At 42.8% G+C, this 16,082-nt stretch overlaps 1 protein-coding gene across 1 annotated transcript; it reads right to left on the bottom strand.

Moving 5' to 3' along the window:
• Positions 1-5,527: 5,527 nt before the first annotated feature.
• Positions 5,528-12,073, bottom strand: LOC107392441 (thrombospondin-1). Its single transcript, XM_015970242.3, has 22 exons — positions 11,923-12,073; positions 11,767-11,838; positions 11,085-11,644; positions 10,920-10,998; positions 10,760-10,849; positions 10,567-10,676; positions 10,169-10,294; positions 9,956-10,052; positions 9,707-9,880; positions 9,451-9,627; positions 9,191-9,364; positions 8,824-9,104; positions 8,524-8,742; positions 8,321-8,428; positions 7,764-7,923; positions 7,558-7,676; positions 6,929-7,163; positions 6,607-6,834; positions 6,259-6,530; positions 6,078-6,175; positions 5,855-5,994; positions 5,528-5,760 (listed from the first exon to the last, which is right to left on the bottom strand). The coding sequence occupies exons 2-22, from the start codon at positions 11,828-11,830 to the stop codon at positions 5,753-5,755; spliced, it is 3,519 nt and encodes a 1,172-aa protein (XP_015825728.1). The 5' UTR covers positions 11,831-11,838; positions 11,923-12,073; the 3' UTR covers positions 5,528-5,752.
• Between the last annotated feature and the right edge of the window lie 4,009 nt (positions 12,074-16,082).

Genomic DNA, 16,082 nt, shown 5'->3' on the forward strand with positions numbered 1-16,082 from the left:
ACGTTTCGTTTGCGGCTGCAAACTTCCTCAGGCTGATGCTAATGGTGGTATCACTTCCTTCTCCGTTTATCTGCGGGCAGCAGAGGACGTCGTCGCCCTCTGCTGCCCGCTCTCCCCTAAACTAAAGGAGATTACAATAGAAATTATTTAGCCGTGCACCCCCTTCTATGTCCCGACCATGTCGACGCACCCCCCAGCCCCCACATCAGGGCATGGCTATATATATATATATATATATATATATATATATATATATATATATATATATATATATATATATATATATATGTATATATATATATATATATATATATATATATGTATATATATATATATATATATATATATATATATATATATATATATATATATATATATCAGACGTCAAGCTAAACAGACAGGGTTAAAAAAAATATGATCGACCTTTTTCCCTATCACTTTCATTTTTTAAATAGTAATTAATAAGCATTCGATACCATTACAATTTCCTTTGATTTAATTTAAAATAAATATTTAGAGTGCCCAGGTAGCACATAAACAATGCAATTTAACGGTTTTCTTAAAGTAGGAACGTTTAACCTGTGCGGCCAGAGCGCTCTCCTTCCTTCTGCTCTGCGTAAACCTGAGCTGGTCACCTACTTGTGCGTAATCAAATGTCTATAGGGGAAAATATGGAAAAGCTATAGCCATGAGGTTCACTTTTGCCTCAGACTGACTTATTGCTGTTTTATGGTGTGGCTGAATCTGCGATCCGCTGCCACACGGACTGGAATAACAAATGCTGCAGTAACAGGCGTTGTGGTCAGGTTCGGAGTCACTGGCTGGAGCGGACCCGACTTTAATACGTCATCCCAAAAAAAGAAGCTATGAAAAATGTTGTTATAAAACCTCTTAAAAGTTTTTATCACGGAGGAGGCAGCGCTCATTTCTGCCTTAAGTCTGACGGCGCGCCGGAGTTTGCGCAGCGTGCGCGCTTATTGAATCTGTGTGTGTGTGTGTGTGTGTGCGGCACAGCTCCATGAGCCGCTCAAGTCACTGCGTCTCGTTATTGGCGCTATTTAAACCAATGTTGTAAAATAACTTCTGCCCAGCCCAGATGTGCTCACTTGTGCACCTGTGAGCCGTGGTTCCGCTGGAACGCGTCTGACCTCTGACAGACGCACTCTGAACTTCAGATCTTCAGCGTGCTGTTAATATCCTGAATGGGAATCATTTCTTGTTATTTAGTTACATCCACAATGTTCTGTGTGTGAGGTTTACAATGTCAGAACACCTGCATGAGACAGGTGTTAATTACAATCTGCCAGAATGACTCACCACCTTCAGATTCCTCCAACACGTTAAAAATGATCAAATACGGAACATATCGGCGTGCGCAGGCCAGAGTGCTGAAGCTCGGCGCATTGTTATTATGAAGCTAGGGCACATGTGGAGGACACACGCACACACACACACACACACACACACACACACACACACACACACACACACACACACACACCTACACACACCTACACACACCCACACACACACACACACACACACACACACACACACACACACACACACGCAAAATATACTTGTTTTCAATTACATTTATTGTGCCCACTTACTTTTTCTTAGGCCCACCCACAAATGAGTTTCTGGCTACGCTAAAGGTGACATATGACAGACTTCTCTGAGCTCCGCAGCCATTACACTTTTCACCTCGCGCACCCCCTAGCGGCAGCCATAGACATAGTAGTTAACAGAATCAGACAGGACAAGACTTTACACAAAAGAACAAACCTCACAGCAGATGACACAGCACGCCTGATAGGACTGGTAGCTAACTCCACTTACTTCACATATGACAACACAATATACAAACAACTGGAAGGCTTCGCCATGGGTAACCAGTTATCAGCCACCCTGTGCGAGTTTTTCATGGAAGACCTAGAACTAAAAGCCATAGCCACTGCCCCCCCCAAACTGCTAAATAAAACTATGGAAACGCTACGTAGACGACATACTGGAAATCATACCAAAAGGACAAACAGAAACAATAACACAACACTTGAATAACATTGACGACACGGGCAACATAAAGTTCACTTATGAGTCAAAACGTCCTCTGCTGCCCGCGGATAAACGGAGAAGGAAGTGACACCACCATCAGAGTCAGCCTGACGAAGTTTGCAGCCGCAAACTAAACGTAGCGGGAAAACAGGTAAACAAAACTGCTCTGTGTTTTAAAAGAGAACCACAGCATGGAATTAGAGATACGACACAGCAAGAACACACCTAAGTTGCTTATTACATGTTTAATCAACTTTTCCCATAAGCAACATTACTAACGTGCACAGGAAAGCAGGTTGGGGACGGCAGAGGCTTTTGGTCAGCTTTGTTAGACACCCCAAGCTGCCTATGTTCAACAACAACAAGGTAAATGTGGTTGTAAATTCTACTGCCCTTTAAAGAGCAAGTCACCCCTAAATAAACTTTTTTTTGCTGATAAACTAAATAAACGAGTGTCTAATCGTGCTGCAGACACATGTAGTCAATAATTTGGCACTTCAGTGCATCTTTGTTAAAATTTAAATATTCTGCCTAAAACTGGCAGTGTTCTGCCATTGTCAGGTAAAAACTCTGCACTATATTTGAATTTAAATCTGCCACCGCTATTGGCTAAGAGGTTTGCTATGATGTAAACTGGTACATTATGATGTCACAGTGCTGTCGTGAGCCCGTGTGTATGTGTGTATTTGTTAGCAGCTCCGCCCTCTCGGTCTGCCAGGCAACAGCATTTATTGCATTTTTCAAACATGAAGTGGGAGTGGAGTTAGACTCTGATAGGGGGTGACTTGCTCTTTAAGCAATTTTAGGCCTCTTTATACATTTCCAGCTAAAGATTCCAAGAATTGCAACCGTTCCAGCTGCTTCTACTAACCACCTGTTCACGGGCTTAGATTAGTAGGACCCTGTGAAACTGGACCTTGTGTGAGCTTGGTGTTCATTTAAATGTATGGATTCCACTGCCAGCTTTAGGAATTACGCTTTCACATTGGTTCATTTGTTTCAGTTTGCACCGTACACACCTGGTTGACCTTTCGCCCTGAGGCCTTGTCTTTTAACTCTTCAGACACTGGTCCCCTATGAGCATGCTCACCTCCATCATCACCTCCTCATGGCAGCGGGCTCTCACATTCCTCTTTGCTCTAGACTAATGGCATAAATCCTACAAGGACACCGGTGCAGCATTATCCGCCACTGCCAGGGACTCCAAACAGATGCCCCAGAGATGGCTTTCAGGAAGCATATGCTACCACTTTTCAGACTGATTTTACCAAATGGAAACAACGTTCTTCCCTTATTTTCAAAGCTTAATTTTTATACATATATTGTGTGTAACCCACACAATATGTTTCCAGAGTGGAAGATCCTGTATACTGCTCAGTTTGGGTAATGGAAACCCAATGAGCTCATTATGGTAAGAATGATGTCACTCCTAATGTAGAGACTTGCAGCTAACTCAGACGGTTCACGTTATGGATTTTTTTCTTCAGCTTTTTTGACTATTTGAGCAAAATTTTGCTGGAATTTTGTTTGCAGATGACACATTGGTGCTGTTTTTGAATGCTTGGATGGCTCATCTGTCTTTATAGGAAAACAAAAGAATTTCAAGGCACATTCCAAAATAGATGCCACCTGAAACCTCTGAGTGATCCCTTTTAAAATAGTTTTATCACAATGTACATTTCCTTCTGTCTGCCACTTTTAAATGTAGCGCCTGTATATGTTTGAAAAGTGAATGATGCACCACTTAAGTGGGTCTTCACGCGGAGTTTGTCTGCAGTTCAATCCCAAAGATTATAAATGTAATAGCCCTCACTAGACTCCAGTTACTCATCTCCTTTTTGAATTTCCTGGAGAAGCACCATCATCAAATATGAAATCTGTCACACCCTGTCCTGTCTCCCCGTTTTGGTTCAGCCTTGTGTCTCGTTAATTGCTCCCACCTGCCTCTCGTTTCCCAATCATCTTAGCTCCCTGCCCTCGTGTATTTAAGCCCCTTCTGTTCTGTGTCTTGTGTCGGTCCATTGTTTCATTGTCCAGCGTGTCTCACATTAAAATCAGTATTAAGAATCCTACCTGTCTGCCTGTTTCCTCCCCGGTCTGGATCCTCGCCTCACCTCGGCTTCACTCACCGGCGCGCGTGACAAAATCACTGTCAAAGTTTTGTTTGCCAAATACAAATAAGCTTTAAATCTCTTTTGAAAGAGTTTATTATCTGACATTACAAAAAAAAAAAAAAAAAAAAAAAAAAAAAAACAAAAAAAAAAACAGGGATACAAACAGCATTTTGAGTAGAAACTATGGTACAAATGTTTATAGAAAAAAGCTTCAGTAATAAAAAAAGGACATAAAAGACCAAAACAGACATCCTCATGTCACTGTGCAAAAACGTTTATACAGATAGAAATGCTTCCATGAGAGGTTACACCTCTAGATAAATTATTTAAATAGCATATATCTACACAAATAACATAAACTGAATAATTTATCAAGAGCACAGGAAATACATATAGCAAAAAAACAAAACAAAAAACCTGTCAAAACAACACTTATTTGACTCTTTCCCGTTTAGCTTTTACTACAAAAATATCTTCTATACAGCATAACAAAGATACAAAAATTGCTTTAAAAAAGAGCCAACATATTTATAATCTATTGCTATGACAAGTGAGTCTTACATATTGCTGGCCTCAAGAAAAAAAATGAGGTAATGTTTGTACATAAAGGGCTCCCCCATTGTCAGAAACACTCACTCAGACGCGCCGGTCATGCACTCTGTGCTGAAGCAGAATACTTTTCTATTTTACTCTTGATTAGAAGTGACTTGAAAATATTTAGGGGATATAACACACTGATTGTGATATGTAACCATAGTAAGTTGAGCAAGTATAAGGAATAGGTCTGCAGAAACAGAGACCCATTACTGCAGAGTTCAGTAAAAATAAGAAATATTAACACATAACTTGCTTTTTTTGTGTATCAAAGCAGTGTTTTGTGTCTGCCTTGGTGCACCGTGCCGTCCTGAATTTTCTGCTCGTTCTTTCCTGAGAGGAGCAATGCTTCGGGCCAGCTCTGCTACACGTCTGCAACAACTCAAAAGGAGCTGGTCTTGGTTTTCTTCATCACTATGCTTGTTGGGTGGCACAAAAGCACAAACACACAGCATTCACTCGCTCTGATAGTAACAGTCATCCCTACTGTCCGTGGTCCCTTAATAGTTCCTTCACAGGGAATCTTTACCCCAGCCTAAAAAAAAAGGTCACCCACTGCCTTCTTCATACTGAGCAACGCATCTTTAAGTCCACAGCAGATGTATGTTAATGCTCAAAAATATTATAAAAACACATACGCAAAAAATACAAAATAAAAACATTAAAAACTCTTCCCTTTCTTTCCTCATCCACAGAGGAATAACAGTCCAGGTGTGCAAAGCAAAAATAATCTTAAAATTAAAAAAAAGGTGGCCCTCTTTTGATAGAGATCAGCTGATAAAGTTCACTTCTTTGTGGAGTTTGGTGCAGTTTTAACTTTCATTTGGCTTGAACTCTTGAGGTCCTTTTCCCCAAGTCTGCTCACTTGCTCAACATATTTCCGACGTGCATTTCTCCAAGAAAAACGCTCTACTGGAATCGATCCATGCAGGTCATTAGTTATTGATCTGCACTGGTACATTCTTCTGGGAGGTTCTTGGACGCAGTTATGTGTCTGAAAGAACAAAGACCATGAAACACGTTTAAAATTCAAGTCTAAAATGGTGATAATCTGTTTTAAAGTGTTGAGCCGTTAATCAATTGCTTACCTCTACATTCATATTTGAGGTCTGAGAAGTAAACCATCTCTTGAGAGAAGACATACAGGCCTAGTCGCCCACCAGCATATGTTTTGTCGTAGATGTTTCCAGAATCAGCCATGATTCTCTTTCCTTCATACATCACCACTCTAAGAAAGACACAAATCCATTCACATTAATTATGCCATTTCGTTTTTAATGTATCTGCTCTTAAGCAAGGATTGGAACTCACCTAATAAGTCCAGACTTGGGTCTGTGGGTGAGATGCCATCTGTAGGCAGTGAAATCCTTCCATCCAATGTTCTTGGGGTCATGCCACAGAGTGCGCACCTGAAAGTTTCAAGAGTTAAAATGGAATTAGTCTCCACCATTATCTTATGTCTTAAGCTGTTAGTCAATGAATCTGGACATACCTGTCCTGGAGTGTCTCCAGTGTGCCACAGGGCATTCCTCAGGTGTTCACCAGGCCCAGTGGTGGAGTTGACCACTTTGATTGATAGGCCAGAGTATCCTTGAGCTCTTGTTGGTGTGTGAGACCAATAGGTCTGTGTGATCTGTTTCCACATCACTGTGTAGAAGCGAGAGCTGGACTGGTAGCCAAACACGAACCCAGCATAGTCATCATCCCTGTCTGTGTTGATGAAGAACGTCCCACTGAAATCCACGGCGCTGAACTCATCATAACCTGAGTAGAAATTCAGGTTGTTAGGAACACTTTGCATTCATGCACTTGGCAACGTCATTTTGTCCATCTTACTTACCAACAGCAATGCCGGGGTCACAGTTGACAGTCTGCACCAACTCTTTGCCTTGATGTCTCACCACCCAGTTAGGATCAATCTGAGATGTACCCTTGGGGTCCAAAGGAACCATCTGGAATCTGCGGAAGTCTGTTTCACTGATGGCAAAGTTCTCAGGGCACACATCATAGATGTCCAGGACATTGTCTTGGTCAAAATCGTCTTTGCAGATATCTCCACGACCATCACCTGAGAAACATTTGGACATGGAATGAGAAAGTTCAATACTACAAACTAAAATTTGCTAAATGGCAGATTTACAACAAATGTTTGCAGAGCTTACCATCAGAGTCCACCTGATCAGGGTTAAAGGCGAGTCGGCAGTTGTCCTTTTCATCAGGGATTCCGTCATTGTCATCGTCATGGTCACAAGCGTCTCCCTTGCCATCCTTGTCATGGTCTGCCTGGTTGGCATTGGGGATGTAAGGACAGTTGTCCAAGTTGTTCTGGTGACCGTCCTCGTCAATGTCCTGGTTGTTGTCGCATTTGTCACCGATGCGATCTGAGTCAGAGTCAATCTGTGGGCGAACAGAATTCCTTTATGATGAGATTCCCATAAGCCAGCTCCTCACACTGGGAGAGAGTTGTCCTCACTTCAAATAAGCCCCCACGTCTACTGCATTTCAACAGCCCTCATATGAGTTTTCACCCTGGATATAAATGCTTGCTCTTGTTTTCAGGTATGCAAGCAATGTCCCCACAGACAAATGTCCTATGTCTTTGGATCTCATTAAAATAGTCTTTTTTAACTGAAGATGGATGAGCATAAAAGCAAAAGTATTAAATTCCTCCATCACAGCTATCACATTCCTTTCTTTCACGAAATTATTTCTGTGTTAACCTGTCTTTCTCACTAAATTAAACCATGCCAGTCAGGAAAACTTTAAAGTAAAGGTGAAATATTGACTCCACCTGATCTGGATTGTGCTCCAGAGGACAGTTGTCACAGTGATCTCCCACCCCATCTCTGTCCGTATCTCTCTGGTCCACGTTGTAAACATATGGGCAGTTGTCATGCTCATTTAGAACACCTGTTGAGTGAAAAAGTCTTAATGTCTCTTTTCATTTAAGATTAAGATAAAACAATTCCTTGGATTTAATGTGGAGAGACCACTTACCATCGCCGTCGATATCAACAGCACAGGCATCTCCCTCTCCATTGTTGTCTGTGTCTGTTTGGTCGGTGTTGGCTTCAAACACACAGTTGTCGCAGCTGTCACCAACATCATCCCTGTCTGCGTCATACTGACCGGGGTTGTACACCCTTGGGCAGTTGTCCTAGTTTTATAGAAAGAAAAATTAAACTTAAACAACATGACTAAAGGAGGTTATTTGTATAAGAGCCTAATTGTGCTTTCCTGGTTTATGTTTTGGCTGAAATCTTGTATTCCACTAGTGACTTTTCCCACATGCATTTTTCCTGCCCAACTTTCCAAATCCACACTAAGCATTAAGGGCAACCAGCCACCTCATCCTCAGTTCTGGCTTCATGTGAAAATTATAGTACATTATTCCTTCGCATCTGACTTTCCACTGTAACTCTCTGGTGAGAGCACACACACTCGAGCACTTTGCATTCTCGTTGCCCAGAGGAAGGATGGCTACAGCTGATTACTATGTGTGGTCTCTGAGGAGAGAATGGTTTAGAGCTAAAAGAACCTCCAAGATAACTAACCCTATCATCCGGGATTCTGTCATTGTCATCATCATGGTCACATTCATCACCAAGGCCATCTTTGTCATGATCTTCCTGGCCAGAGTTGGGAATAGTGGGGCAGTTATCCTATAGAGGAGATGAAGAGAGGTTAAGACGGGAATCCTCACAACACTAGGGTGTGTCTGGGTTATGATGGTTTTGTCCATGTGGGGCCAGGTTACCTTTTTGCAGTGATAGGTGGCGTTTTCCACACATAACAGGTCACTGTTGGGCCATCCGTCCAGGTCAGTATCCTCTCCGCAAATCCGACCATTCCCAGCATACCCTGGTCTGCACTCACAGCGGAACATCGACTCAGAGTAAACGCCCAAGTAGATGCAATTTGCATTTTTATGGCAGTCGTGGCTACCGTCCCTGCACGGGTTACGAGGAGTGCAAACCTAAAGAAAATTACAGAGTGTTAAAAATGCAAATTGCTTATGTACAAGCCACAACCACAGCAAATAAATAACAACCCAAACCTGTTTTTTAGCCGTTGCTTGCTCCACCCCCCTTCCGAAAGGTTGAGGACCAGAGAATCGTGCAGGACAGGGAAGACAGTTGTACCCTGGCTCAGTATTCTCACAACGATGAATGCCGTTATTAGTGTGGCAGGCATCTGGAACTTCTTTGCACTCATCAATGTCTTTGCATGTGACTCCATCACCAGTGTAGCCAAGTGGGCACTTGCCACACGCAAAAGAGCCATCAGGGGAGCTGGTGCACTTTGTGCCAGGGAAGCACGGGTTGGAAAGACAACCATCTGAAAACAAAAATAGGTTTTACTTTAACATAATTGGATCACTTGAGAATTTTGTTGGATCTTTTTCTTAAATTTTGGACACTTACCAATTGGGCAGTCTTGCTTGTTGCAAACCCGAACCATAGCAGCATCACCAACACAATCTTTTCCACCATATTTGGGCGCAGGGTCATTGCAGTGGTGTTTTCGTGTTTGGATTCCACCGCCACAGGTGACAGAACAGGTATCCCACGGTGACCAAGGTCCCCATCCTCCATTGACTGGAGCAATTTTAAACAACAACAGTTATTTTGCTCTGAACATATACAGTCTGAATCAAATGCTTTGATGAGAATAGCAGACTCACCAGGGCAGGGAGACATTTGGCAGACTTTGGTGTGGCGTCCCTCTCCTTGGCAGTCCCTGCCGCCCATCTGTGGTGTCGGGGAGTTGCAGAGGCGGATTTGTGTCATGACCCCTTCACCACAGGTCACAGAGCATGAAGACCAGGGTGACCAGTGGCTCCAGCCTCCATCCTGTTTGACTAAACAAAGCATAAACTCTCAATTCATCATGTTGTTGCTGACATAAAGGAGCAGTGTTAAAAGCGTTTAGAGACTCACAGCGTTTGTCACATTCCATCAGGTAGCAGTCACGCGTCTGGACAGAAGTGCCCTCACACTTGCTGTTGATGCGGTCACAGGAGCGTCCACGCTGCTGGATGCCACGGCCACAAGTCGCCGAACAATGAGTCCAGTCCGACCAGGCAGACCAGCCATCCTCCGCGTAATCACTCGCTGTGGAAGATAAGAGATAAAGTTAGAGAGAGTTAAAGAAACGCTCTGGATTCATGGGATTTAATAGAAACATACGTGTTCCGCAGCGAGGACAACATTCTCCATCAGGAACGGTGGCATTTGCACATGGGATGAGCGGGCAGGAGATTTTGCGACACACAGTAGCAGAGTTCTGTAATGTAAACAACGAGCGTGCTGCTTTGTTAATTGTTTCAGAGCCTTAGTATTGTATTATAAAAACGTTGGCCTCTGGCTCAAAGGTCATCCTGAAGGTGTGGTGATGCTTACCTGGCAGGTACACTCGGTGCAGCCATCAACCGTCCATTCATCCTTGTCCTTGTGCACGATGCCATTATGGATGCAGATGCCGCTGTGGATGTTCATCAGATTTTTCAGGAGCTGGCCATCTGTAGACTGAGAAAAGAAGATGGAAATCGTTCACTTTGCCAAGGTTGCAACACAAATGAATCCCCAACCGGCACTGTGATTAAGATGGAGATGGAGTCTGGTGAAGCACTGAAAATGTGACCATTAGCCAAACATATTTGTGCATTCACATGGGTCTCATTAAGGGTTTGGCTTTTACAGCAACAAGTGGCTGCACACACTGGATATGTGTTAACGAAAAGGAGGAGGAGGAGGAGGATGCAACAAGACAACACAGTGCAGACCCTGAGTGAACTCACCACTTTCTCAAGTTCATTGGACAGCCTTTTGACGATCACATTGAGTCCTCTGAGTTCCTTAAACATGCTGGCTATGTCATCACATGAGAAGCCACAGACAGACTGCAGATCTGGATGGGAAGAGGCCAATAGATGATCTCAACACTTGAAGCTGAGGAGCGGACCAGAGACTCATAGGGGAGGGGAGGCTCACCTTTGGACTTGTGGCCGGTGTAATCGGTCCTAATGGCAGGGCTGGAGCCATTAACTGGGTTGTCCAAGGTCATGACATCAGTTAGGGCTGCTATAAATTAGGAGAGGTTAAAGTGATTTCTTTAAATTTGAAACAGTCAATAAGCACAGATTTTACTTACCCCCACTTTGGCATCCCTTATTTCTCAGTATGGCATCTAGAGTGGTACCGAACACAAAGTGCACATTCTGGAGAACGCCCTTCAAGATAAAAAAAGAGGAAAAACGTTAACTTAAGTTATGACTTTTACAAGATTAATTGAAGTTGAAGTTGAAATTATTCTTACCATAAACCTGTCCTTAGCAGCCCCCTTTCCAATTCTGAGTCTAGCGATGTCTGCCACCTCCCGGGACAGCACCGTCTGGATTGGAACATCTAACTCGGACACGTTGATTTCCTCACAGCCAACAAACAGCTGAGCCCTGTCCTCCTGAACAAACAGTGTGATGTTCTTCCAGTGTCCGGTGGCTAAACCCGCATCTTCTATAGAAAACACCTGCAGCTGGTTTTCAGTGGAGTAGACCAAATCCAGGGTGTTTGCCTTCCCATTGGAGATGACCTCAAAAACCGGTCCAGATCCGTCGGTCTTCTCAATGGTTAAAAGGCTGCCTCTGTTTTTCTTAAACTGCTTCAGATTGACCAAGAGGAGAAAACCTCTCTCAGCCTGGATGGAGTCGAGGAGGTCCCTGAAGGAGCTGTCGGGGACCGGGGGGATCAGGTCTGCATTCAGGACTTTGTATGCGGGGCTGTATGGCTCTGCACCTTTAACCAGACTCACTCCATTGTGTCTTTTATTTACCCGAGCCAGGTCAAATAAATCATAAACACTGTTGTCATCGCGGCTCTCTGCATTAACAGAAAACAAAACAACTCATAGATTTACATTTTTAAAATGCTTTTTAAGACATTAAATAACTAAATTATTCCGTCAACATTAAAGCTCTTAAAGGAATACTTTTTTTTCTCACCTGCCAATCTCGCACTCTCACAGCTCCAAAGCATCAGCAGCAAAAAGATGCCCCACAGCATCATCTCGAAATCTAAAGAAAACACCTTTAATGAATCAACAAGAAAAGCCAAATGTAGGCTCCAAAAAGCAATAAAAATAAAAGCTTTCTACCGACCTTTGAATGAAAAAAGTCTTAAAATAATAAAAGTAATAATAGTCCACGCTTCTGGTAAAAAGCCTCTTCTTTCAGTCCCTAAATGAGTAGGTTATTATAAAATCGCCAAGTCTCCGTGGGCTCCTTTTTTATCCCGATCCCTCCACTTACTCCACTGACTTGTGCTTCTTTCTGATGTGCTATTTAAATGCACTGAGGACATTCCTGAGCTGGTTTGGACCAATCGGATGGCAGCAGGAGTGAAAGGGAGGGACTTGTTATCTTACCTCACAGCCAGTCAGAGTAATATCCGAGACGCGCAGAGGGAAGACAAAATATGCATTCCTGAGCCCAATTTCCATCACCAGACAAATATTTCATCTGCGCACACTGAAGCCAGGACTCAGCTCGTTTCCGGTCAAACAGAAGCTGGACTTCAATGTTCCTATTATGTCATTTTTATAAAATTTAACTATCATTGTTAAAAAAAAATCTAATATTTACTGTATTTTGTTGTGATGTATTGAATAAATGCAAAATGGGGAATCAATCAAGACTAGATAAGTCTTTCAGCGTTTGTTAGGCTTAATTTTTTACATGTGTTAATCTGATCCGACTCATCAAGTGGCAGCAGACTGTTAAACAGTTCAAGCTCAAGTTGTTGTTAACGATTTGGCCACCAGGGGGCTCACTGAGTAAAGAACAAAGTGTGCTGGAGAGGCTGAAGGAGGTGGAGGGAGCTTGCCTTTGGGTGTCTCTGAAATCTATTTAAAAGCTTGTTCAGCTGCAGCACGTTTTAAAAAGCGGACATTTCTGATTGCATGTTAAAAAAAAGGTTAACCTCCCTGTCACCTTAAACTGGATATTTTTGGAGTTGATTGATTGGTTTCAAGTCAAATTCTGAACAGGGATAAGTCATTTTGCCACAAATGCCTCACTATCATTACATCGTTGCTGTGCGGATGTACAGCTTAATCATCAGCCTTTCAAGTTGGCCACAAACATGATAAAATATCACGTTAGAAGATATGTCTAGGCAGGAAGGGGATGAAAACATGGCAGGTAAATGATAGTGGTGTCATTTGCTGAAGCAACCCGACCCTAGGCTTACACATATAGGATGGCTTGCCAGGCTAAGGGGTGACATTAATTGTAGAAAATATAAAGAAGTGATACAGAACATTAGATCGGATTACCTTACTGGTTTTTAAACGATTTATGTTCGAAAAAAAGTTATCTTGAGCAAAACTGCCTTAAAATTTAGAGCCTTTTATTTAAATACACATGCTCTTTAGGGATCTTCTTCACTTAATCAAATTGCCTCTACAAAGCTGTAAAACACTACTTTACTGCGAACAACTCAGACATTGCTCAGCATTGATCACGTTTCAGAGAATCCGTGGATTTCTCCCCACTTTTCCACCAGTTTCTTAGAAATCCTGATGTCCCTGTTCTGAAAAGGATTAATGTTTATGGCTCAGCTTTTACCCTTTGACCTTTTCTCTACCCCCTCTGCTCCTTTTTTTCACCACAAATTAAAGCCAGAGCTCCTGGCAGAAACCTGGTTCCTCCTCACGCTTCGCACCAGCCTGCGTTAAGTTAATGAGAAAGACAGCTGAGGAGCGAGAGTGAACGTGTGACAAGACAAAAATGTTCTGGAAAGTCGAGGGAACTCAGAGGCGCCTGCATGCTGAGATAAACTTTGCTCAAAAACCGAGGGCCCACCGGGCTAAAAATAGACCGTAGAGTTCTGATCCTGATGAGAAACAACATGTGGATGCCAGTTCTTCAGTCAGGAACACACGTTTACTTTATTATCGTTGTAGTTTTTGTGACAAATTGGTTTTAATGTGTGTACTGCTCACCGTGGTGAAGCATAAGCCTGTACAGGAAGTGATGGGGCAGAAGGGAGGTTTCACAGGTCAGATCAAGTGGAAAATGGCTTCAGGGCTGTGAAATGGGATCAAGGTGGGACGGCTTAATGCAGAGGAATTCAGGAGACATCACGGGTAGGTGTGACTGGACACTTCTCCTCTGTGTGAGCTCACAGTGTGGGAAGAAACTTGCCAAGACCTTATTAATACCTGCCAAACAGAAACGGAAGCAACCCTTAGATAGAAAGTGTTTACCTTGAACATGTTCCCTAGGATTTTCTTCCATCTGTTGGAGCTCAGAATCGGTGTCAGGAGGAGGGAGGCCTATTGTACCTAATCACAGTCTGGACGACTCCAGATAAAGCAGTTTCACACTGTTTTGTCTGCACTTTCTGACTAAGCAGCTGTGTCAGTTACTCTACATCCATGCAGAAATATTTATAATTATGTATAACGGGTTCAGAATAAAGGGGTTATGTTTTAGACTCAGATTAACTGCCTGGTCTCAGATCTGTTTATTTAAGCTGTTGATTATTAGCCGATCCGATCAATGGCTAACACACACACACACACACACACACACACGCACGCACGCACGCACGCACGCACGCACACACACACACACACACACACACACACACACACACAGTGAGATTTGTGACATGGTGCATTATCTTGCTACAAGCAGCCATCAGAAGATGGGTCAACTGTGGTCATGAAAGGGCAGACAAGGTCAGCAACAATACTTGGTAGGCTGTGGTTTCTAAAGCAGGATCAGTCGGTACTAAGAGGTTTGAAGTGAAAGACACATTCCTTGTAGCATCACAACTACTGTCAGGGAAGATGAGACACAACACATCTGTTTCAATAGGAAAAACCTGGATCAGTCTAAGTTGATGAATCAAGACTTTACAGACTTTAATCTTCTTTGTAAAGATGCGAGAACCTTTTGAAAGGATATCGTTGTTAGAGAAAATAAATGTCATTTTGACAGCTAGATGGTGATGGCAACTTTATTCAATGAGGAAAACCTTCAGTAACAAGGATTAGAAGAGTGACTGAAAAAGAAAAGATGCTAAAAGGATTTGGACACTCCAAACGTTTCTCCGGATGCACAAGATCTCGGGTTTTGATTTGGAAGCAATAAGCAGAGTCGGAAGCAAACGTTTCCGGGAAGGTTTCTGAAAAACTGTCAAAACTTACTGATCCAGTTTGGTCAAATTTCAGTACTTTTGCCAGTAAGGAATAAAAAATACAAAGAAAGTTGTATGAAGCTTGGAGAAAATGTCTTGAGAAACTCTGAGGATGTCATTGCTGCCAAGGATGCTTTAGCCATTAGGGTTTTAAATGCAAATTTGACATCGAGAGGAGCCAGTAGAGGTGTCTTGGGCATTTGACTAGGATGCCTCCTGGACGTCTCCCTGGTGAGATTTTCCGGACACGTCCAACTGGAAGAAGACCTGAGGGAAGACTCAGGACACACTGGAGGAACCATGCCTCTCACCTGGCCAGGGAACGCCTTAGGATTCCCCCAGAAGAGCTGGCCCAAGTGGCTGGGGAGAGGGAAGTCTCGTCTTCGGCTGCTGCCCCGCGACCCGCATAAGCGGAAGAAAATGGATGGATGGATGCAAATGTGAGACAGATTTTCTTTAATTTTTGTAAATCCTTCATTTTTTTAATTACTGTTTTTTACATGAAGTATTTACATATATGGAATGGTTTTTTAACCCTCCCACTGTCCTAATGGGTGTGACCCCGCGAGGAAAGTTGACCATTGAGCAGGGTTGATGGTTTATGGTCCATGTGGCAGGGGTGAGGAGTGATCACCACCTCCCCCCTGCCACATGGACCTCAAGGGATAAACCATCAACCCTGCTCAATGGTCAACTTTCCTCATGGGGTCACCCATAAAGACAGTGGGAGGGTTAAAACAACCGAATCAGAAAGTGAAATTAAACTTGCATGCATGCATGTAAAGTTAAAGTCAAAGTTGTTGTGCACATAGTGTGATGTAAATTTGTACAGAAACAAAATGCAAGTTATCTCTACTAAATTAATAAAGTAGTGGGATTGTTTTCACTTATTTGTTTGTTAACTCCTGCCTTGGTGGGTTTTTCCATAGAAAGTTGCATCAGTGATGTGCTTATGACACCATGACCGAAGCATGTTGATAATCTAATGATGGACAGTTTATAAGATTCACTTCAGGGGAAATGTTACACAAACACTTGCTGCTATCCTAATCGATTCAAGCGTAGACAAGAAATGTGTCTCGACAATGAACGAATAAACGTCAGTCACCTTTAA

Source organism: Nothobranchius furzeri, chromosome 18 (genome assembly GCF_043380555.1).
Source record: "Nothobranchius furzeri strain GRZ-AD chromosome 18, NfurGRZ-RIMD1, whole genome shotgun sequence".
In the NCBI taxonomy this organism is placed as follows: Eukaryota; Metazoa; Chordata; class Actinopteri; order Cyprinodontiformes; family Nothobranchiidae; genus Nothobranchius; species Nothobranchius furzeri.